Source organism: Rattus norvegicus, chromosome 4 (assembly GCF_036323735.1).
Source record: "Rattus norvegicus strain BN/NHsdMcwi chromosome 4, GRCr8, whole genome shotgun sequence".
NCBI lineage: Eukaryota > Metazoa > Chordata > Mammalia > Rodentia > Muridae > Rattus > Rattus norvegicus.
Window position 1 is genome coordinate 118,806,973 of NC_086022.1, and position 25,076 is coordinate 118,832,048.

The window sequence follows — 25,076 nt, forward strand, 5'->3', positions numbered from 1 at the left end:
GAGGAAGTGTGCTACTGGGAACATACCATTAAGGGTATGCTTTGTCCTGGGGCCATCCTCCCTCTCCTTGTCTTCTTCATGGCTGCTATGAGGTGAGCAGCTTTTCTTTATCATGTAATTCCCATGATGTCCCTGGCTTGTCACAGGCCTGAAAGCAATGGAATCATATGACCACACTCTCAAACTTCTGAGACCACAAGCCAACATAAACCTTTTATCCTTTGAGTTGATTATTCCCATGTAGTTTATGATAATGACAAAACACTTAAAAAGAGTTTGTGATCAATGCTGAGCCAGCAGCAATCAGGAAGCCTGTGTGGGTCTGCACTAGGTCTGCTGCATATATGAAATGGTTGCTAGCTTGGTATTTTTGTGGGACTCCTAACAGTGGGAGTGGGTTAGCTCTAACTCTTTTGTCTGCTTTTGAGGCCCCTTTTTCCCTACTGGGTTGCCTTGCCTAGCCCTGATATGAGGGTTTGACCTAGTCCTAATTGTATCTTGTTCAGTGGATATCTTTGGAGGTCCTGCTGTTGTCTGAAGGGAAAGGAAGGAGGAGTAAATTTGGGGAAGATGGGAGTTAAGAGGGTAGAACTAGGAACAATGGAGGGAGGACAAACGGTGGTTGGGATGTATTATACGAGAGAAGAATTTTTATAAAAGCAAGCTCACCTCATTGGAAAAGGTAGACACCAGAGAAATAATTAAGCTGGGTTTTCTTGGGATGCTCCCTGTGTTCGAACAGAAAAATTTAGAAGAAATCAGCACTGCTCTTTCCAAACGGGAAGCAGATGGTGCTTCTTTGGTTTACCTTTCATGGTTATGTGCTAGTCCACAGACTGCATACTCTAATTCATGCCCAAACACACAAACTTATCATTGACGGTAACTGGGCTTCCAGTCCTTGCTAGCCAATGAAGTTCTTGGATTCCATATCACAGCAATAATAACAAACTTGCTTAAGCTTGCCTTCAACCCCAGTTTCTAGGATAGAGTTTCAAAGCTCTATGTGTTTTTCTAGTGATAGTAGTGTCTTCTATCATTCATGAGTTCCTTTTGACAGCAATTGAGTTTATGCTTTAAAAAAAAAAAAAAGACTCACCATATGCTCTCTTGGTGAGTTTTAAGTGAAGGACTATGTCAAAAGACCACTTGATTTTCCAATGTGCTTTCAGTCTTCCCCAGAGCTCTAGTGAGAAAACTGGAGCTACCTACGGGTTGAGTTCAACCATGTGAATAATTTTTAAAACACATGTACCTATGCAGTGAACCCTAGAGAGAACTACGGACACCGAGGTTCAGCGTAGCTTCTAAGCTGGTAAAAACACTGACTGCTGAAGGAAGAGCTAGATCATAAGCAAGTCCAAGGAAGACCTACACACCCCTTCACCTAGTCAGTTCTCTGTACTTCTGTTGGCCTATTCTAAATTGCAGTTTCTACGAGGAAGCTATAATTCTAAGTAGTATAGAACTTCCAGTACATTCCAAGAGCTCAGTAAGCTTGGGAGAATGTCAGGGGATCCTTGAAATTGTGTTCCGCTAGAAGAAGCGGGGGAATGAGGGAGGACTGACTGTAAAGTCTAAAGCTGGGCAGTCCTACAAGAACTGCCCTTGGTCTGTGGGGTGTGTGTTAGCGTCTGCTGCTGTGTGTTAACTTTGCTGCTGTCTGGGATGTGTGTTAACTTTTGCTAAATTTCACTGCATGATGAGCCACCCAGCAGCACTAAGAGAATTCTAGTCAGAACACAAACACCATGCAGATTAAGCACAGCACATTTGAATACTATGTTCATGTTTAACATGAGATTGTAACACAGTTGTTCTAACAAGAGCAATATGAAAACAAACAGACTTGGGAACAAGCAGACAGCAGCCTTTCCTCCAACAAATCAAAAATGCTTAAAGATTTTGCTGACAGAGATAAGTTTTTGAGACGTTATAGGAAGAGGGCCCCTGTCTTTCCTAAAGGAACTTAATATTTCCTTATGCTTTCTAGTTCTCTTCCTTGTTTCATGGCATTGTTTAAGAACTAGTTGGGATTTATACTCGCTAGAGAATTTTAACGTCAGGTATTACTACAATAACCCAGCATCCATGTTAAATGCTCTAAGTGGATGTACAGTGGCAGGCACTCTGCATCCTCGGCTAGTAAGTTTATTTCAGAAGTCAAGCATTGCATTAGAACATGCAACAACCAGCACAGGGCTTCACTTGAGATGACTGTTAACTTTTTTCCTTTTTTTTCTTTCCACATCAGGCAAATAAAAACGAATAAATAAAAAACATTTAAAAAAAAAACAAACAAACATGAAGATAAAAATCTCTGCCAATGATCCAAATGCTCTGGGCTGGAAGCTTTTAGTGAGGGCCAGAGGAAGCTGAGCAGTGCAGGTGCCCTGGGGAGATGGGAGGCATTAGCACTCCACACACCATTGCAAGAGAGGCAGTGGCACTTAGGAAGCATTTAAGGCTGGAAAAAAGGCATACAAGCGATGTCTTTCCACAGCAGACGGTCCTTCTTAAGGACAACCTTAAGTAGTAGGAAGCCTGGGAGATGAAGGAGCAATTCAAGTATTAAAGGCACTTCTGTTTTTAAAACGGTCCTTGCTGAAATAGCCTTTTGAAAAATGCTTTTGTAGGGGAGAGTGGAGAACCTCGCCCTTCTTCCTGGTCAGTTGCCAGAACAGGGGATTATGCTACATCTTGTTTCCATCCACTGACAGGAGACATCTGACAGAGATTCCAGTGAGTCAGAGGGAAGGGCAGGCCGCAGGCAGTCTGATTGTTGGGATTAGGTAAAACACAAGATTAAGGGGAGCTGGATTTCCCTAAAAAGTATAGTGCATTATTCAAAAAGAAAAGACATAAAGAACGTCAGGTCATTACACAAATTTTATTGATACTCCAGAAAAGTTAAGAATGATTTCTCTGCTCTTGCTATTTTGCTCATATAAAATACTTGGTCTATTTAAAATTTAAAAGTGGACAACATCTGCATGGACAGTCTGGGGTCATGAAGGCCTGAGGGTCCTTTACTGCACCAACTCAGTTCCTTCATTGCCCATGTATTCAATCAACTCCAGTTTTATCATGATACTTCCAGAACATTCTCTTTCTTAACTCTTTGGTGCCCTTCTTGCTAATACAGTGTGTCTGCAGGCCTTGGAACCTGGGCAAGGATGCTTCATTTTTTCAGACACCATTCATGCAAAATTCCTAACAAGAAAACAGGAAATCTGATAACTTCAGAAATTTGAATGTTCCTGCTTGCTAACATAATTCTGTGAAAGAGCGTCTTCACATGTGTCTTCACATGATAGCAAAAGTAAAAATTTGGTTGCATCAAAAATATTGTATAAAGATTCCTTTAGCTTCTCCATAAAGTGTACATGAAACAAATTAATATAGTGTTTAGATTTAGCTCGCATTCCTAAGACAACTCATCATATATATGTAAGCACTTCAAAACTAAAACCCAAACAGTAGTTCTGGTCCACAAGATTCTCACAACTTATACTAAAACAAAACAAAACAAAAAACAAACAACAACAACAACAAAAGAAACAAAAAACCAAAAAACAAAAAAACTTGTTGTTTATTTGAAATTCAAACTTGATCCATATGCCTGTTGATTTTAAATGATAACCCTACCTAAAAGTAGCTCTGCTTCAGGCTCAACATTCACTTCTGCACTTTTCTCAACTCTTACAGCAGTATTTGAAAACTGAACACTATGATGTTAATCTCATATCTAAAAGGACAGTCTCAGTGTCTCAGAATCCAGGACTCAGTTTGTACTATTACAAGATTTATCAATGACTAAGGGTTGTATCACCTCCTCCAGCTACCTAATTTCATTTCGCCATCTTGTGGTTACAATGAACTTGTCTAATATAGTAAGTTTCTATTTCCTTTCAGTTTGTTCATACCACTGCCATCAGTACAAATTCCTCAAACTAACTCCTTCTAGGTAAATGGATAACTGACATCTAGTACAACTGCACATTCTATTCCAGCCCATGCAGAATTCTCAATGACTAGAAGGTGTAGGGCAGAGACAGAGACTTAAAAATTCACCACTACTCAGTGATTAAACCCAGAATTGTTCCTGTCTAAAAGAACTGCAGGGACAAAAGTGGAGAAAAGACTGAGGGAAAGGAGGTCCAGTGACAGGCTCAACTTGGGATCCAGCTCAAGGGGAGGCTCCAGGGCTCCAGGGCTCCAGAGCTCCAGGCTCACTATTACTGATGCTCTGGTGTGCTTACCGACAGGAGCCTAGCATGGCTATTCTCAGAGAGATCCAACAAGCAGCTGAAAGAATCAGAGGCAGATACTTAGACTCACCAATGGACAGAAGCCAGGGGCCCTGTGGTTGAATTGGGGAAAGGCTGGAAGAAGCTGAGGAGGAGGGCAACCCCATAGGAAGACCAGCAGTGTCAACTAACCCAGACCCCTGAGATCCTGGACACTGAGCCTCCAACCAGGCAGCATACTGAGCTGGTCTGTGGCACCTGACACATGTACAGCGAGGACTGCCTGGTCTGGCCTCAGTGGGAGAAGACCCGCCTAACCCTCGAGAGGCTTGAGACCCCAGGAAGTAGGGAGGTCTGGTGAGGGTGGGTGGGGACATCCCCTTAGAGACAAAAATAAATCTAAGAAAAATCAAAACAAAACAAAAACCCCCAAAATAAACAAAAACAAAAACCAAAGAAACAGCACAGGACATGATATGCTGATCTAACTGGTGATCCTACTATTCCTACTTCTGATCAGGAAAGCTGTAGAAAATAGTAGCAAAATACAGGTCACCAACTACTATAAAACACTATGGGCAGCACTCTAAAAGTTCTACCAAATGATGCATGTCTGGAAATACCACTTTTCTAAATAAAAAACTGTTAGTGATGATATTTTCCTAATATTTTATAACTTCTAATCTTAGAATATGAAAAAGAAAATGCTAAGGTAGTTTACTACATACACAGTGAGACAGATAGACAGACAGACAGACAGACAGACACAAAGAAAGAAACAGTTTAAGAGAAGCCAGAGAGGGAGCATTTCTCGCGGCAGTGGCCCACTAACCTGATGATGCAATGACATAGCAGAGCAGAAAGGAGATCACTAAATGCTGAGACCGAGAACAGTGGAATGGCAGGACGATATTTCCTTCTTAAAATCTCTTATAAATTCTACATCCACTTATCTTACACATGGATACATTGCTGCAAAACATGGTATTGGTCCTCTGAAAAGCCATAGAGAGACTGTAATGTTACTACAGTATTTGCCTGGCAAACTCAGGCACTAAGTTAGTTTCTTAGTTCTAAAAACAAACAAAAAAAAATAAAAACAACAAACAAAATAAACATATATATATATATTTTCTACAATTAAAGTGATTTTTAAAAAAGATCTGGTATTTAATATGTTCTCCCATTAATACCCTATAAAACAACCCAATTAAAATAAGTAATGATTGGTATTAGCCCTAACAACATCAGGTGAAGCCAAAGAAAAAACACACAGCATTAGTGCCGAAATAGCTCAGTTGGGAGAGCGTTAGACTGAAAATACACACAGCATAAACTGCCACATAATCACAGGGAGACAAGAAGAACAGGGGCACATCAGACATTCTTGGGGGAGTGATTGGCCTCACACAAGACAATTCGGGCCTGAGGAAGAAGTTACCATGGCTTGGTGGAAGCACTAAGCAAAGACAGTTTCAGCAGAGAGGAGTACCTGGTTCTCTCTGGACCAGGCAAGCACCCTGGCTGGCACTACTCTTCACTAGCACTTTAGTGAAAGCTCTTGGCAACTTTCTAGCTATGTTTGTAAATTTTTAAGTAATTACTTTTAATGTATTTAATTAAAAACAGTCAAAAGTACTGAGAAATTGATTATCATTATACATTTTCCAAAATGTAAGTCAATGTACTTTAGCTAATGCAGGACCACAGGATAAGAAAGCGGCCACAAACATAATATGCCTGCTATCTGCTAGTTCTTCTTTGAAATGGGTTTTGTATCTGACACATCAAAGAATAGATGGCCTCAAATGTGAGAAAAAATAAGGACTGAAAACTGATCGAGCTTAACAGAGAATAAAGGAAGTAACACCAAGACTGGAATAACCACCTTTTAAAATCCTGCCCATCCTCCTTCAGATCACAAAGCAGGAAGATGGCCTTCTGGCACCTCTCAGTGGCCTAAGCGACTCTGCACGGCGACTCTCTGTCTGCCTCGTGAACCCTTTCACTAAAACAAGAAAACATCTAAACAGTCTCACAGAGGAACCTGCCTCTACCTTCAGATGATGATGATGCAGAGGCCCAACGGCCAGCCAGAACGTGCAAGTCCTCGGAGAGCCCACACAGAAAAACCTCACTGGGGAATTAAGGCCTTTCCTGCGTGAGCCTTTTGTATCCCTTCATCACTAACAACCATACGCAATCCAAGGTAACATCTGCCACCAGGAAAGGTACTTTGTCTGTGCCAGCCATCTTTGGGAAGCAGCAGCAATGCTTGACAGTGACATATGATGAGGTTAGAGCAGGACAATCCATCTCCATTTTCTTGACAGGATGGCACCTCAGGCCATGCTGAGGGAGAGCAGGCTGCCTGCCCCCACTGCTCAGGGTGCCAGCATCTACGATCAAGTGGCTGGGTGTCTGGCAGTAGACTCAAGAGAAACAAAGCCGGTCTTATCTCCTGGAATTCAAGGAACTTCTTCCCAAAACCAAAATAACTGCTGAGTGGGCACTACTCAGTGACCCATGTCTGAGTCAGGCCTTGCCAGAGGGCACAGGGTCCATCACCCAGAGTCAAAGAGAAATGACAGTCATTTTAAGGGCAAAGAGGCCTTCTATTTGGGCTCACATGGCTAGGAAAGATAAACCATAAAAGTACTGCAGGAGCAAGCCATGTAAGCACAGAAAGACACCAGCAAAGGCTTACAGAAAGACCTCATGAGGCAGGGGAGACAAACAGCCCAGGTTGCAAAGAAGTACGTGCAGCTGACTAAAGTTACACAGTTGAGGACACTGACTCAGATAACCTTAGAACCATTTTCATCCATTATATGTGCATTTCCACTGCACTTAAATTACACATCTTGATTTTTACATAAAATAGCCCATGTAACTCCACAGAGGGCATGACAAAGAGAATGGATGCACTGATCCAGGTTGCATACCAACACCGTCATCAGCCTTACAGACTCTCCAATTTTCAAGTTTCCACATATGTAGTAATTAAAATGAGAATTAGAAATGATACAGAATAAAACTACTGAAGGGGGGAACAAATGATAAAAACCAAAACAAAGACAGCTATAAACCTTCCTAGTAGGGAGTGAAGCAGTATTGTAAAGCACAGACATAAAATACTTTTCTGATTCCATTAACCAGTCAATCAACCAGAGACAAAATTTATTAACCATGGAGCTTTTCTCACGGAGAAGTTATTGTCTTCATCATGTTAAAGCAATAACAACTAATTACCCTTAGATCTTCACATGTGCAGAGCACGGCAAATTAGAAACACAAGTTTATCTCTCTGCACACAAACTTGAAGACCATCGTCAATCTTCTGACCTTCATATTCCTCTGATGGAAAAGGCAGAAAGAGAATGTGCATTTCTGAATTACAATTCGCATGGTGATGCTGAGGGGAGCAGCTAGCAGGATTGGAATTAACGGTACTGAAACACATTGGATGTCCCAGAAGGCTACTGCACAGAATTTGCACCTCCAAGCTCTTTCTTTAATAAAATGGCTCTCTCTTAGTTATTATTAACCTGGTAAAGGAGGGTTAAATCTGAACTGGGTGTAAATTCTAGCCACTTGGCTCTCTGCGTCTCTTACACTATTTTAATAGGTGAAGAAGGAACACACTTCAGCTGTGATTTCAAAGCATCTTCTGGATGAAGTGTTAAAACAGACTGTGTCTAGAAAGGCAGTAAATGCAACTGTTCATAGCATGAAGTGATCCTGTTAGCTAGAGGAAACGAACATTCCCAAGATTTACTTAATTTCACAGAGAGCATACTTCTTATTTTTAAATGTTTCTCTCCACACATGTACTGGATCCTAAGTGTCCAAAGAAAATCTGCTCTGCAGTGTCCTCTGAGATTTAGAACTGCTTCACCAGCATGTCTTTGTGACAACTCTGATCTCACACACAGGCACCTCCACCAGGGTGTAAAGTAGAGCCGCCTTGATGATTTGACTGCTCTGACCCATCATTATTGAAAGACAAACAATATAAAGCAGATTTTTCCCTTCTTAAAAAAATTACATGTAAGGTTTCTCATGAGGAAAGGAAAAAGAACAAACAAAAAATTCTGACCTTGTTCTACTGGTTACTGAACTTAAAACTGCTCCAGGGTCATTTGAAGCTTGCTTTCAAACTATAAGCTTGAATGGAAATCTACAGGATAAGACACTGTATGTATCTATTCTGAAAGTTTTATCAACATAATAAATATTTAGCAATTACAAATATTTATATATTTGATCAAAGAAATAGTTCACATACATTATCGTCTCTAATCCTTACATCTCTTTGCAGAAATAAAAAAAAAATCCACATAATTTCCCCTAATCTATCTTGGAAATAATCTAATGTGACTTTCCCATCCTGTAAAGTAGACCCCAAAATCCAAATATAAGAATACACAAGACTGTATAGCTAGTTGGTGGCAAAACTGAAGCTAATCGGTTCCAGCCCAGGACTCTCAGTGGGTGAAGTCAGGAACAACTGTCCTACTTTTTAATTGTATGTGCAGGGTATGAACACTAAAAACACCACTCGCCAACTCATAGAACTTGGTATTCCAGCCACATCTCTTTGCTCCATTCTTCATATCATATAACATCTACACAGGGGGACTTCATACCTATGTTCATTCCCAATCTTGAAGCAGGAAGAAATGAACCACAAACTATAGTAGTTTTTACCTATATTAGTTTTAGCAAATTCAACAATCACTTATCCTATAAGAACTAAGTATCAGACACTATACGAGGAAGAAAAGAGCCAAGATGGACAGGACAAACATAATTCTTGACTTATATAATGTATAGCTTGCTATTTTTCTGAGTTCCCCAACAAAGGGGAGAGAGGACCTGTACAGACGATATCCAGAGGTTAGGCACAGCCCCCAGGTGAGGGATCAGGCTACCCACCCTTCTCAAAATTTTAACCCAGAATTGCTCCTGACTAAAGAAAATACATGGACAAAGAGTAGAGCAGAGACTGAAGGAAAGGCCATCTAGAGACTGCCCCACCTGGGATCCATACCATACGCAGACACCAATCCTGGACATTTACTGATGCCAAGAAGTGCTTGCTGAAAGGAGCCTGATATGGATGACTCCTGAGAGGCTCTGCCATAGCCTTACCAATATAGAAGTGGATGCTTGCAGCCAACCATCTTCTGAGCATGGGGACCACAAAGAAGCAGTTAGTGGAAGAGTGAAGGAGCTGAAAGGGTTTGCAATCCCATAGGAAGAACAACAATATCAACCAACTAGACCTCCCAGAGCTCCCAGGGACTAAATCATCAACCAAAGATTACACATGGAGGGACCCATGGCTCCAGCTGCATACGTAGCAGACGATGGCCTTATCTGGCATCAATGGGAGGGGAAGACCTTGTTCCTGTGAAGGCATGATGCCCCAGCATAGTGGAATGCTTGGCTAGGGCCGTAGGGCTGGAGTGGGTGACTTAGTAGGGGAGCATATTCATGGAGGAAGGGATAGAGGGGTGGAATGGGGAGTTTTCAGAGGGGAAACCAGGAAGGGGGATAACATTTGAAATATAAATAAACATGCTTGCTGTATACAAGAAAAACACCTTGATAACAAAGACAGACACTATCTCAGAGTACAAGAATGGAAAAAGATCTTCCAAGCAAATGGTCCCAAGAAACAAGCTGGAGTTGCAGCCTAACATCCAATAAAATAGACTTTCAACCAAAAGTTATCAAGCATGCTGAGGAAGGACACTTCATATTCACCAATGGAAAAAATCTACCAAGAGAAAAAGTCTCAATTCTGAACATCTATGTCCCAAATGCAAGGGCATCCACATTGATAAAGGAAACTTTACTAAATCTCAAAACACATATTGAACTCCACACAATAAGAGAGGGAGACTTCAACATCCCACTCTTACCAATGGATAAGTCATTGTGTAGGACCTGATCAGTCCTACGTCCAGGAGGTCCCACTCACAAAAACACAGAGATGGAGATCGATGCAATGCGCAAGAGGTTTAATAATCTAGTACACTGGAGTGACCCTGTAATCTGGACAGAGGCGACCCCGAAGAACAAAGACCCACACCCTTTATACTGTTTCAGGATATAGGCTTTAGGTTACAGCATGAGTTGGTTATTTCTCATTGGTGAGGCCTATTACTTTTTTAATTCATTGGTGGCCACCTATTATCCTTTGAATTCATTGGAGGCCCTTGGTGGAGAAATATCTTTGGCATGCAGACAGGGTGGTGAAGGACCCCTGTTAAGGGCAGTTAGCTCATTTCCTGGAACAGGGTGTTATCCTAAATTCCACCTGGTGTTTGCCTAAGGCAGCCTTTGTCCTTACAATTGTCACAGAAACTAAACAGAGACATAGTGAAAGTAACAGAGGTTATGAACTAAATGGATTTAACAGGTATCTATGGAACATTTTACCCTAAAACAAAAGAATACACCTTCTTCTCAGCACCGCATGGTACCTTCTCCAATATCAACCATATAACTGGTCACAAAATAACTCTTAACCAATACAAGAAGATTGAAATAATCCCATGCATCCTATCAGATCACCATGGCCTAAGGCTGGTCTTAAATAACAGCAAAAACAAGAGAAATCCCACATATACGTGGAAACTGAACAACTCTCTACTTAATGATAACTTGGTCAGGGAAGAAATAAAGAAAGAAATTAAAGACTTCCTGGAATTTAATAAAAATGTTGACACATCATACCCAAATGTATGGGACACAATGAAAGCAGTGCTAAGAGCGCTAAAGAGTGTTAAGTGCTCCGGTAAAGAAATAGGAGCAACTTAACAGCACACTTGAAAGCTCTAGAAGAAAAAGAAGCAAACACACCCAAGAGTAGACAGCAGGAAAGTCAAACTCAGGGCAGAAATCAACAAAATAGAAACAAAGAAAACAATACAAAGAATCAACAAAACCAAAAGGTGGTTCTTTGAGAGAATCAACAACATAGGTAAACCCCTAGCCAAATTAACTAAAGGGCCCAGAGGCAGCATCCAAATTAACAAAATCAGAAAGGAAAAGGGAGACATAACAGAAGAGGGGGAAATTCAAAAAATCATCAGAGCCTACTACAAAAAGCCTATACTCAACAAAACTGGAAAATCTAGATGAAATAGATGGTTATATATACAGATACCACATGCCAAATTTAAATCAAGAGCAGGTAAACTATCTAAACTGGCCCATATTCCATAAGGAAATAGAAGAAGTCATTAAAAACCTCTCAACCAAAAAAAAAAAAAAAAAAAAAAAGCCCAGGGTCAGATGAATTTAGTGCAGAATTCCACCAGACCTTCGAAGAAGGCCTGATACCAATACTCCTTAAACAATTCCGTACAATAGAAACAAAAGGACCACTACCTAAATCATTCTATGAAGCCACAGTTACTGATACCTAAACCTCAAAAGGACTGAACCAAAAAAGAGAACTTCACACCAATCTCACTTATGAATATCAATGCAAAAATACTCAATAAAATTCTTGCAAACCCAATCCTAAAACACATCAAGACAATCATTCACCATGATCAAATAGGCTTTATCCCAGGGATGCAAGGTTGGGTCAATATATAAAAATCCATTAACATAATTCACAATATAATCAAACTCAAAGAAAAAAAAACCACACGATCATCCCCTTAGATGCAGAAAAAGCATTTGACAGAACACAGAATCCCCTTTTGCTAAAAGTATTGGAGGACTGAGATTTGGCTGCCATCTACGGATTGCAAAAGGAAGAGGAATACGAGTCATGTGGTTGCTTGCAATGTTACAATCAAAACAGCAAATCGTAGCTCTTTCTAGAAATGTCTACATCAAGAACCTAAGCAGAATTATGATAGCAAAATTTAAGGAGCTCCACTAAGGGCTGCAGCTAGCTGGCAGAGTAAACAAAAATCCAAATGTATGAAGTGAAAACTTCAGCTTGAGCCACAAACTTGCCATGTTCTCTTGGCCAATGCACAGGGGCTAAGCTACCATGGCTTCTTGATTCTTCCCCCACAAGGTTTTCCCTTTTGTTGTCCTTGCCAGAGAAGACTCTCTTCAGCATTCTGTCCTGTGACTAGGATCTAAACTGAAGTGCTTTGGGGTAAGAAGCAAAGTAAGAAAGAATATATCTTGAAGGAAATATGTGTTGTCTTGGGAACCAGAGCAGAAACCGGGGGGAACTGGTTATGCATTCTGCATGACTTATCACTTTGATTGACAACTTAGTTACTGTAGGACATCAGAGTATATAGTGTGGGTTTAGAGCGCAGGCTAATAGGCACTTTCCTTGTCTGCTTGGTTGACTGAGGCAGATCTGGTCCCAGCTCTGGTGCAGCTATTCTTTAAGAAACTCTCTTGACATAATGCAGGCAAGCATCAGAGTCTGCAGACGAAGGAAGCAACATGGACAACACACGTACTCTCTCTGCTTCCACTAGGTTCTCCATGGATCTCTCTCTTCACTTCCAAACATTAGGAATATCTTAGTTATGCCATAAATAAGTCAAGCTCAGAGATTCTTGGGAAGGGTGACAGAAGAGAAACAAGTCAAGAGCAGCTATATACATGGAGTGGAGAAAATTTAAAATGGACACAGTTATAGCAATCAGCACATATCTGGGCTACAAGCCTGCAGTTCAGAAGGACCTTTCTACAAAGGATCCTTAGTCCCTAACATCCAGTAGAATGACCAGAAAGAAGCAGGCTCATTTAAGGTTGCCACAGTGAATATTTCACCTGAGACAAAGAGACTTAAACACATCAATTTTATGGATTATATATGAAGAGATTAAAATAGTTAAACTTTGCAGGAGCTCCTGGTGACTGATATTGAACCCAAATGAATTCTTCAGGAAGTTAGAAAGAAACTTCATCTTTCCATTAGAATGCACATACAACACGTAGTTTTCTGCTACTCTTTTATAACATAGGAGGGTCATTGATATCTTAAATCTGTTTAAATGTTGTATTTAGAAATTAGGAAGAGTCTCCAATTTGAGTCCCTGGCTTGCAAATTAAGGATTATTAGGGTAAGAATGATGATGTGGAAGTCTACAGGGACCTTGTGCTTTTTTAGTAGTAAGCCAAAGCTGAGCTTAGCCAGCCATCAAAACCAAAATAACAAGGCAAAGCAAACACACTAGGATAATTCACAGTAATATATTAATTTTAACTTCTTGTTCAGATATTCATATGGAAAAATTTATGGAAAATAGTGGGTTACAGTAAAATGATAGTTATGTAATATTGCATGTCATAATTTAAAAAGTCAGTCTATGCTATTGCCAGCTACTCTCTGGCCCCAGGAGTCTCCACACCCCCATGGATAATCCCATGCTGAGTCTGCCCAACTTCTCCCATGGGAACTGCTCGCATTTTCAGTCATCCACTCCCTGCGGCAAGCTGTTACAAATCCATGTAACCCAGTAAAATCACAACTCTACAGACTTTTAATTTATCAGTCAGATTTATAACAGTAAATTCCCAACTCACAAAACACCCACACAATGAACTCAGAGCCAATTGATATTGATATAAGCTGCCCACCTAGATTGGACAAATTGTCCTATATTATTCTATCCCTTCTATGATACTCATAGCTCTACCTGTGGCTATTTAAAGCCATGTGGATCTGGTTCATCCTTTTCCTCCAAATTCTTTGTCCTTCTCTATTCTTTGTTCCTTTTCTAAAACTCTCAGCCAACCTTCTTTTCCTATTGCCTAATCACAGGCACTAGCCTTATCTTTTGCCTGCTTTCACCTACACATAGACAACAATCCACAATGTAACATACATTTGGTTTCATTATTTTCTGATTTTGAAGTTTTAAATCTTTAAATAATTTAGGAAGCTGAATATACAATAGAAAAATGAAAAATAAAATATATAGATATGTACATAAGGAAATGATCCTTGTAAAAGAAAAAAATCCAAAACAAATCACTTCTAATAGTTTTACATCTATCTACTTGACTTTGTATAAGAACATAAAGGAATTTTGTATTTCCAGATTACTGCTTAGAGAGGTTAAATAAGATATTGGTTCAGACCCAAATCACCCATTATCAGCCTGTATAAAACCTTAAGTCCAAGGAGATCAAGGAACTACACATAAAACCAGATACACTGAAACTAATAGAAGAAAAAGTGGGGAAGAGCCTCAAACACATGGGCACTGGGGAATTTTCCTGAACAGAACACCAATGGTTCATGCTCTAAGATGAAGAATAGACAAATGGGACCTCATAAAACTGCAAAGCTTCTGTAAGGCAAAGGACACTGTCATTCAGACAAAACAGCAACCAACAGATTAGGTAAAGATCTTTACCAATCCTACATCTGATAGAGATCTAATATCCAATATATACAATGAACTCAAGAAGTTAGACTCCAGAGAGCCAAATAACCCTGTTAAAAATGGGGTACAGAGCTAAACAAAGAATTCTCAACTGAGGAATATCGAATGGGTAAGAAGCACCTAAAGAAATGTTCAACATCCTTAGTCATCAGGGAAATACAAATCAAAACAATCCTGAGATTCCAGTTCACACCAGTCAGAATGGCCAAGATAAAAAAACTCAGGTGACAACAGATGCTGGCGAGAATGTGGAGAAAGAGGAACAGTCCTCCATTGTTGGTGGGATTGCAAACTGGTACAACCACTCTGGAAATCAGACTGGAAGTTCCTCAGAAAATTGGACATTGTACTACCTGAGGAGCCAGCTATACTACTCCTGGGCATATACCAGTGAGTGAGGTAACTCAATCACAAAAGAACACACATGGCATGCACTCACTGATAAGTGGATGTTAGCCCAAAAGCTCATATTATCCAAGATACAATCCATAGACCACATGAAGCTCAAGAAGGACAACCAAAGTGCAGATGCTTCAGTCTTTCTTAAAAGGGGGAATAAAAACATTTATAGGAGGAGATATGGAGACAAAGTTTGGAGCAGAGACTAAAGAGATAGCCATTCAGAACTTGCCACACTTGGGGATCCAGTCCATATATATATACAGCCACCAAAACTAGGCAATATTAATGAAGCCAAGAAGCGCATGCTGACAGGAACCTAATACAGCTGTCTCCTGAGAGGTTCAGCCAGAGCGTGACAAATACAGATGTTGGTGCTAGCAACAAACCATTGAACTGAGAACGGGGTCCTCATTGGAGGAGTTAAGAGAAAGGATTGAAGGAGCTGAAGGGGCTTGCAACCCCATAAGAACAACAATGCCAGCCAACCAGAGCTCCTAGAGACTAAGCCAACACCCAAAGACTATACATGGACTGACCCATGGCTCCATATGTATATGTATATGTAGCAGAGGATGCCTTTTTAGGCACCACTGGGAGGAGAAGACCTTGGTGCTGCCAAGGCTGGACCCCCCAGTGTAAGCGAATGTCAAGAAGGGGAGTCGGGAAGTGGGGGCGGTTGGGGAGGGAGAACACCCTAAGGCAGGGGGTTGGGGGATAGGAGGCTTATGGACAGGAAACAGGGAACATTTGAAATGTAAATAAAAAATATCCAATAAAAAAAATCATTCCTTCTACTTCCAAAAGGGAAAAAAAAAGTAAAATTGACTTTTGGACGACTCTTAATCTCTTGGGATAGCAAAGTTCCTCCTTTCTCTGAAGTCTACTACATCTGCTCTCAGACAACGTCCAGAGCTGGAGCACCACATATATTTTGCTGAATAAATGGACAGGTTACTGAATTAACTTCTAACACCAAATTTCAAAGCACAGTGTTGGAGACTGTTGTGGCTCTTGTATTTGAGCACTGATGAGGAAAGCTATGGAGCCTCACTGGAGAAAGTGAGTTTCTGGGAATGGAAGGAGGCTTGAGATTTGATAGCCTGACTTTGCTTCCTTATCAAGTCCTCTGCTTCCTACTTCACATGCAATGTGACCAGAAGCCTCACACTCCTGCTGCCACACCTTCCCCTACTACAATGGACTGTATCACTTGAAACTTTAAGTCAAATTAAGTTTTTCCTCCACTTAGTTGCTTACCAGATATTTGATGAGAGCAAAATGGAAAGTAACTAATACAGAAATGCGGGATGAAACTTATACATATCAGAAAAACCAAGGTCACTGTTAAAATTTAAAAGTACAGAAATAGTCTTCTCACGCCTTCTTAACTCTACCCTCCAGGTTCTTGGTTTGATGGGCTGCCAGCTAGAATCACTTCAGTATCACACCTCCAGAGGCTGATAACCTAGGCAGTGGCAAGGACTTTAGAACAGTGGAGCTACTGAGTGATTTCTTGCAAAAGTGTCAAGCTGGGAAGAAGACAGCCATCAGCTATGGATCACAATTTCCAGAACAACCCAAGAGGTTTTGAAGATAATTACCAAGAAACTTAAGTTAATTTTTATAGTAAGCTAAATAGCATCTTCACGTTTATAAGACACAAACTACAGACAACATTCAAACCAGAAGACTTTCCAAATGACAGAATCTAGGCTTACTGCTGCTCCTGTTCTGAGGACGATAATGGAGGGAACACAACATTTATCATCCAGTGAAATAAGTCCCTTCATGTATTAGTTTATTCAACTCTAGCTTTACCCTACAATAGTTGGCATTATTCCCATTTAGAAATAAGATTGAAAAGCACTAAATAATTTGCCAGTGTGGTCAATCTAAGAGAAAGAGATAAAATGTATCGATTCTGTCAAGCTGACTAAGATGACACTATCCTAGCGGAGTAACTCAGCTCATGCTGGTATGAACGACTCCTCTCTTTGTTCTGGATCTATGAAAATGGCAGCACAGGCCTTAAGAGTCAAACATTCAGTGCACACTTACATTCCATCATGTCCACATTTTCTTTCAGGACTTAGTCACTTCCTCCAAGGACTCACAGACAAAAAGGAGAAACTATCTCTCACATAAACCAGTGGGTAGAAAGATGTACATGCTAATTAACTTGTCATAGGGCTGCTTTTATACGCCTCTATCTAACTATTTGACTTTAATGTATCAATTCTTTAAGATTTTTTATAGACCATTGAGCATCTGAAGTAAAAAATGAAGGGGGTGGTATAGGGAAAGGCATAGAATAGAATTTCTTTCTTCTTAACTGAAATAAATGTCCATGGAAAGTTTCTTGACAGATAAATTACTGCCAGTCAGAAATGAAACGTTAAATCCTCAATCAGTGAAGCTCAGGGGCTCTTTAATATATAGAAAAGGTTTTCATGACTGATGCTAGGTTTATTAGTAGGGTGTCAGGCCGAGTAATGGTTAGTCTCCAGATAAATGCTTACACTAAGTTTCAGTAAAACTGTCAGGCCCCATCAATAGTGTCTATGTTACTTTTCTATTGATGCGATAAGACATCATAACCAATGCAACTTATAGAAGAAAAAACTTACTTGGGGCTTTCAGTTTCCAAAGGTTAATGAGAATTCAAGAACATGATGGCTAAGACACGGCAGGCAGGTAGGCAGGGTGCTGGACCAGTGGCTCAATGTTTATATCTTGATCCTCAATCACCAGGCAGGGAGGGCTAAATGAGAATGGTATGGGGTTTTGAAATTTTTAAACCTACCCCATGTCACACACCTCCTCCAACAAGGCCACACCTCCTAATCCTTCCTAAACAGTTCCACCAAATAGGTACCAAGTATTCAACCTTGAGCCTATGGGGTTGATTCTCACTCAAACTACCACAAGTAGTCTCAAGTTGAATGTTAATACTAGTTTTAATAGTAGGACTGTCAGGTCTTGCACCTTAACTAACCCTGAAGCTACATGGCCTTCCTGACAAAATCCTGGCTCTTTAGAACTGGAAACTGCTTTGACATAGTTAGCAAACTAGTGTGCTCCAAACTCTTTAAGAGGATCATCTCTGCACTCTTACTCTTAATGGAGAATTGCCTTTGCACTGTGGAAGTGGACTCACCTGAAGAGCCACAAAAAGTTGTTCATTCATCTAAACACAAAGTACTCAAAGATCAAGTTCTAAGAGTGACTTTTTTTTTTCATTCTGCACTATTCTTTCCAGAACATTTCTCTTCTTCTCAGCCGTATGTTCTACTGTATCCCCCTTTCTCTGTTGCGCCTCTTAGCTTTATGACAGTGACAGTCCACCAGTCATTGCCTATCACTCATCATGCCTTCCCTCCCTGGGAGACTGACTGGAGTCTAACTTCAACCTCTTCCCTCTTTTCCTTCTAACACAAAGAATGCTCATTCTTTCTTCAACTCAAGAGAATGGCTTTGTTCTTGGCTTCAGTAATCAATTATGATTAATTTAGCCAGGGATCATGCTTTTATCCTTCTAGCATATAACCTATTAAGACATGAATTATAAGAATGAATTTTGGCTAATTAGATGCAAAAACATCTAATAGGTACCTTCTAGGATGAGGTTTTCACTACTGAGTATTACCATATCTATATGACATTCCCAGAATTAGACTTGTTTCTAAATTGTAAGGAAGTAAAGCAATGATTTTACTTTTAAGAAATTATATGATATATATTTTATGTATGCACACATGCATGCATATTCTTATGTGAGTATAGTCACATGTGTACCATGGTATATGTGTGGAGATCATAGGACAACTTCAGGTGTGAGCTCTCACTTTCCATTTCTTTTTTTGAGAGCCAAACTTAGTGGTTCACAGATTCTGAGGATTCTCCTGTCTCTGATTTCAATTTTGCTGTAGGAGATCTGAGATTACAGATACATGCTGCTGTGCCTGGCTTTGACTTGGGTTGGAAGGATTCAAGTTTGGGTCCTCATGCTTGCATGGTAAGAACTTTGCCCACTAAGCCATCTCTGAGTTTTCAAGAACCATGGCCATGCCTCCTGAACTCTAGCTCATGTTTTTTCAACTTAGCAAGACAACCACACTTGTAGAGGTGACCTTTCTTTTCTTGGTTTACAGAATGAGCTGGAATCTGTTTGTCCCTAGTAGGTTCTTATAGATCTCTTTCTCTCTCTGAGGATGACAGCTCTGCAGGAAAGTAGTTTTGCTTTGTCTCTTTTCTAGTTTCCAACTCCATTCTCATTAGATGGCTGTTCTGTCCAGCTTATTTTCAACAACATTGAAATGAGTGTTCTGCCCATCAGTCTATGGTGTATACAGTAGTAGGCTCATATAAATGTCTCTCCAAGAGTTTTTAGAAGTAATTGTTTTCATTATACAAATGATACATACATGTTTATTACAGAAAATATTTAGGGAAACTGAAGCTCATAAAGCAATTAAAGGCTTGAAAGATGGTAGGGCTAGTGCTATTGCTCAGTGCTACAGTAATTGGCTAGCATAGGCAAGACTCTGGGTCTCAAATCAGTCCTAGAGGAAATATAATCAGTAGTCAAGGATTTCACCTTCATTTAAACAATGCAAAACAGGGATGGAAATTCAAGTCACTAGACAGAAAAAGAACAGAGCAGATGCTGAAAATCACAAATATCTCACTGGATACTTGGTGATGCGCTGTTGTGACCAAAACACCTGACGCAACCAATTTAAGGGAGATAAACTTTATCTGAGGTTTCAATTTAGGGGATTCCCATCCTGCCTATTAGAGGGGAGCATGGTAGCATTCACAACAGCAGAAGCATATGGAAGAGATTCCTTACCTCATAGAAAACCAGAATGCAGAACAATACTGGAATCAAGAGCTATCCTAACAATTTCAAAGCCTGCCCCCAATGATCTACTTCTATGAGCCTCAAGTTCAGTGTCTCAAAGGATAGCATTGCCATCTGAGGAACAATAAAACATGAACTTGTAGCAGATATTACAGATTAAATTATAACAGGCACAAAATCATGTGTTTGTGGAAAGTGATTTCCCAAGCAGAGAAAAGCGAGACCACAAATATGCAGACTAATTTGTGTAGGTCCAGTTGTACCTACTGTTTCCAACACGCAGGACAGAAGGCCTGCCACGCTCTAGCATGGTGGGCTGAACACTTCAAAGGGCTTTGCTTTGGAATTGTGCTTATTGGGCTGCTACAGACCCTATGAATGCTTAAAAGCACCCCTTGACTGCATACAACCAATTCCAAGTGACTTTAATCTTTTAAATTAAAACACCAAACAAGGTAAAATTTAAAATCTCAGAAATTCAGTAAATAATGAAAAAATGCATAGCATTAAAAACCTCAGAACCAGTGGGAAAAATTAATCAGGGAATATGCTGAAAACCATGTAGATATAAGAACTATTTGAATAGCAATTATTAAAATGTTCTATATGTCAAAGAGGAAAAAGAACCTGAGAATTGTGGGACGACAACTAGAAAAGACCAAAAGGGAACCAAAAAAAAAAAAAAAAAAAGGTGCTGAAGCAGTGTGGGTAAGAAGTCAGGGTGGAGTGTCTAACTAGCATGTAAAGCTCCTGCCTCCTAGAACTGCCTTGTGAATAACACAACAGCCCCAACTGGCGCTCATAGAGAATTATCAAAAGACAAGTGCTGGAAATGAGGAATGAATGTGAACTCATTTTTACTGCAGATTAGAAACTATTGAAAACCATTACCAAAGAAGATAAAGCAATAGACAGAATTCAAGATTAAGCATATCAGGGATAAAAATGTTGAATAAATAAATGGAGCATTAAAAACCCAGAAGACACTGGAAAACTGAAAAGGTGTTGCAACATTTTAAAGTGTTCCTTGTGAAAAAGTATTTGCACATCCTGTCTCCTAGTTACTACTGACAACTGTAACAACTAGAAGTAAACAAGGAGCTACAGTAGTAAGCCGTAAGCCACACAAGATCTAACAAAAATCAATGTAAGCAAGACAGTGGGGGAGGGCAAATGATATAAGATACAGGAGAGAAAACGTAGAAAGCAGCAGGAAATGTTCAAGGCCAGCCTCGGATACAGAGTGAACGGCAGTGCATCCTGAGCGGTGAGTATATCTACAACAGAAACACAAATAACCTCAGCAACAAAGCCAGCCCACAGCCAACAACAACAGGAGAGTGCAGGGGTGTGCTGGGCAGGACCAGTGAGTGCTACCCTGTCACCCTATGAACTGTCACACAGCTGCTTAGAACACGCATATAGTTTTGTCCAAGTGAAACAGGAATACTTAATAAACTGGGTCATTAAAAATAATCTCAAGATATTAGTACCAGAACAGAAATTATGCAGAGCATGCTCTCTGACTAAACTTGAAATTATAACTGAATTTGTATAAACATTGGGGAAGTATGCCACAAACTTCTAAATAATGAATAGATCAAATCTGAAAACCCAATGTGTTCATAGTTGTGTATTTCCAAACTTTACTAAAAACTATCTGAAATAAAAATGTATAAATTAAAAGCAGAAAACATCCCCCAAAATAAGAAAACCTAAAGGTAATATGAAAATACTGAATTGAATAAAAACTTAAAATGAATGCAATAAGCTAATATGATGGCAGATAGCTACATTCCCGACACTCAGGAGAATGATGCAGTAAGTTTGAGCCCAGCTTGGACTACTATATGGGGAGGCACTGTTTCAAACATCAAGTCAAATCAAAATAAAAATACTCATGTAACTAAATATGTAGAATGCAGCTGATGCAAACTCAGGAGTTGTTTTAGTCGGGTAGTCTACTGCTATGAAGAGATACTATGACCAAGGCAACTCTTACAAAGGAAAACATTTAACTAGGAGCTGGCTTACAGTTAAGAGGTTTTAGTCCATTGTCATCATGGAAGGGAGCATGGCAGCATTCAGGCAGACATGGTGTTGAAGACATAGCTGAGAGTTCTACATCCAGATCCAAAAGCAGTAGGAAGAGAGAGTGACAATGGGCCTGGCTTGAGCTTCTGAAACCTAAAATCCCACTTCCTCCAACAAAGCCACATCAACTTCAACAAGGCCACATCTCCAATAGTACCACTGCCTATAAGCTATGGGGGCCTTTTCATTCAAACCATCATCACAAGACTAAGTCCTACTATTAAAATGTTCATATCAGAAAAGAGTAAAATCTCCAAGTATCTAAATTTCTACCTTACTTTTAAAATAACAGCAAATTAATCTTAAAAGGAAGAAAATCCTAAACCAACTAGACAGCTGAAAATGGGCTCGCTCAGTCTGCACACACACTCAGGCTCTCTTTATGTGGTTCATCTACAAGAGCTGCCTATACAGCTTCCTCATATTATGGAGGCCTTGGCCTCTACAAGCAACACTAACTGAAGACAGGGATGTTGTGTCTTCTCTCAAGGTCTAGTCTCAGAAGCCAGGAAGGGTTGCTGCTTCCATATTCTATTGTTTACAGTAAAGTCAGAAACCTGCCTGGATTCAGAGGAGAAAATGAGATGCCATTTCTCAGTGACTGACAGCCTCAAAGCTCTAGGAAAGGGTATGGTAGAAACACTGCTGGAGATGAACCCACCATAGAACTGGGTAATGCATGGCATCACTTCCCTTTAACCTGAAAAACTTTCTGTATTTGCTGTGGCATCGATCTGACTACCGGTTCTCTCGATTTCTGTGTATTTGAACTAACATTATTTAGCTTTCATTCTTCAGGTATATTTTTGAGAGATTCAGAATTTTACTTAACTTGACATGTTCCTTTTTTATTCTAGGGCTTTGAAGGTATCATTGTATAGTGTTCTGATTTGCATGTTTCTGATACTAAATTCAAAATAACTCACATGTCTTTTCCTTCTTTGGCTGATTTTTTCTTTATTCTGCTTACTTAATAATCTATGCTATTGTGTGGCTTTCTTTGTCCTTAACTTGATAAAGTATTTTAAGCTTCTTGAAAAATAACTAGATCAGTACCTTTTCCTAAATGTAGAAAAGTTCTCTTCCAGTCATATATCTTTTATTACTTTTTGAGGCAAGTTTTTCTTACATAGACCAGATTGCCCTGGACTTCACTATGGAGCCCAGGTCAGGCTGAACTTAAACTCACAGTGCTCTTCTTGCCTCTAGCCTTCTGAAATCTGGAATTATACATCTCTTACACCAGAGAGAGCAAGAAGGAAATGAAACTACAGGACTGGTAGAGTGTGAATTCCTGGATAGTAGTTATGAGGAAAGTGTAGGAGTTTCCTTCAACACTAAAGAGCCACCTTATGATCCACTCCAGAGAAAATAAAATCTTTTCCAGAGTTTTTCCATGTTTATCACAGTATAGAAGAGCTAAGACATGAAGTCAAGCTCTGTCACCACTGGGTGAGCAGATAAGAAACTGTGGCTCTGTACACAATGAACATTAAATGGTCTTTACATACAAAAGAAACACCTTCATTCATGACAAGATGGGAAATCTGGAAGTCATTATGTTAAGTGAAATAAACAAAGCTCAGAAAGACGAAAACTCCATAATTTCACTTGATTGTAGATCTGGAAGAGCCAAATTCAAACGTGAAGAGTGAAGAAGGCAAGGGCTGGTAGCTAGGAGAGCAAAGGCACTGGAGGAGTGTAGATCGAAGGACTAAAAATCCAATTTGGATGGCAGCAGGTTGAGATTTATGATCCGAAACATAAAAAAGGTGTAGAGTAATAATCAATTTATCAGTTTAATTTAGCCATTCTGCAATACACATACACATACTCAAAACATGTGGTGATGACAATTATATACAACTAAGAAATGCATGACAGTTTCTTTGGAGTCTGAACTGCATTAAGCTGTGGTCTAAGTGACACACAAGATGCTTCCCTGGGTAGCTGTCGCCTCGAGGTCTTGGAGGAAAAGATGGCCCCTGGATTCCTAGCCATCTCATAGACTCCAGTGGCTTCTTCGTTGTCTTAAGCATCACGGTGTTCCTGCACATGGCAACGTACTGGTGGCCAAAGGCTCCGACGCTGCCCTACTGCAGATTTCCAGAGCCCTCCTCTTCTCTTTCCTCAGCTGTCTCATCAGCCCCACACCCCACATCTGTTGGGGTCTGTAGTCTTATTTTCACTGGTGATACAGTGTTGCCATATTGCAGTTATACAGTATTTGCAGATGAAAGCCCAGGGTAACACAGAAGCTTCTGTCAAAGATCAGATTGATGCTTTGTTGTCCAGCACAGAGGCATAGCTGCTTCACGAAGGTCCCTATTTTACAGATGTTTGTGGTAATATGTTACGACGGCTGGAAATGGAAGTCCCTGTAAGTGCTATTTAAAAGACCACCAAAGGAAACAAACTGAGCAGTCACTGTAAGTGGCCAAGGGAAGGAAGCAATTACACAGCCTACCAACTGCGACACCTCTGAACCACTACAATTACCACGATGGCAAGATATGGATAAAAGGTGCATGTTCATGGCAACCAACACCTGTGTAATTGGACTTAAGACCCGCTCAACAGAAGGAACATCATTCTGACACTGGAAACCTAGCCAGCTTCCTAGGGCCAGTGAAGTCAGTGACATTAGAAAAGAAACTCCTGCGGCTTTGCTAGACCATCATAATTCCATACTACATTCTAAATCTTATCCTTAGGCCACAGGTAATGTATCTACCACTTCTCATCAAGAAGCCCCTCTATGCAGCAAATGGAGGCCATCGCAGAAAACTATAACTGGGCATACTGATCAACAGATCATGGGGAGCACAGCCAAAAGAGATACAACTATAATACTGTTCATACACCCATGGCTCAGGGAACATGGAGGAGAAGGAGCAGAAAGATAGTAAGAGGCAGAATACCAAGGGGCTGCTGTGAAAATTTCTCCTAGAGATAGCTGAACAAGACCAAAACAATGGTAATACCAAATGGCCGTGTTAAGAAGGAATGGGGACATCTCATGGAATCACACTCTTATGCAACGAACCTCAGGCCACAGTGCTTGTTGGGAGAGGA

The 25,076-nt window shown here is 40.2% G+C and overlaps 1 protein-coding gene across 3 annotated transcripts in view; it reads right to left on the reverse strand.

Moving 5' to 3' along the window:
• The window catches only part of Exoc6b (exocyst complex component 6B), a 455,447-nt gene that overhangs the window by 154,694 nt on the left and 275,677 nt on the right, over positions 1-25,076 (reverse strand). The window contains exon 20 of one of the 3 annotated variants that reach the window (XM_063286526.1): positions 670-728. Coding sequence (XP_063142596.1) covers positions 670-728 — 59 coding nt within the window. 3 annotated transcript variants of the gene reach the window in all.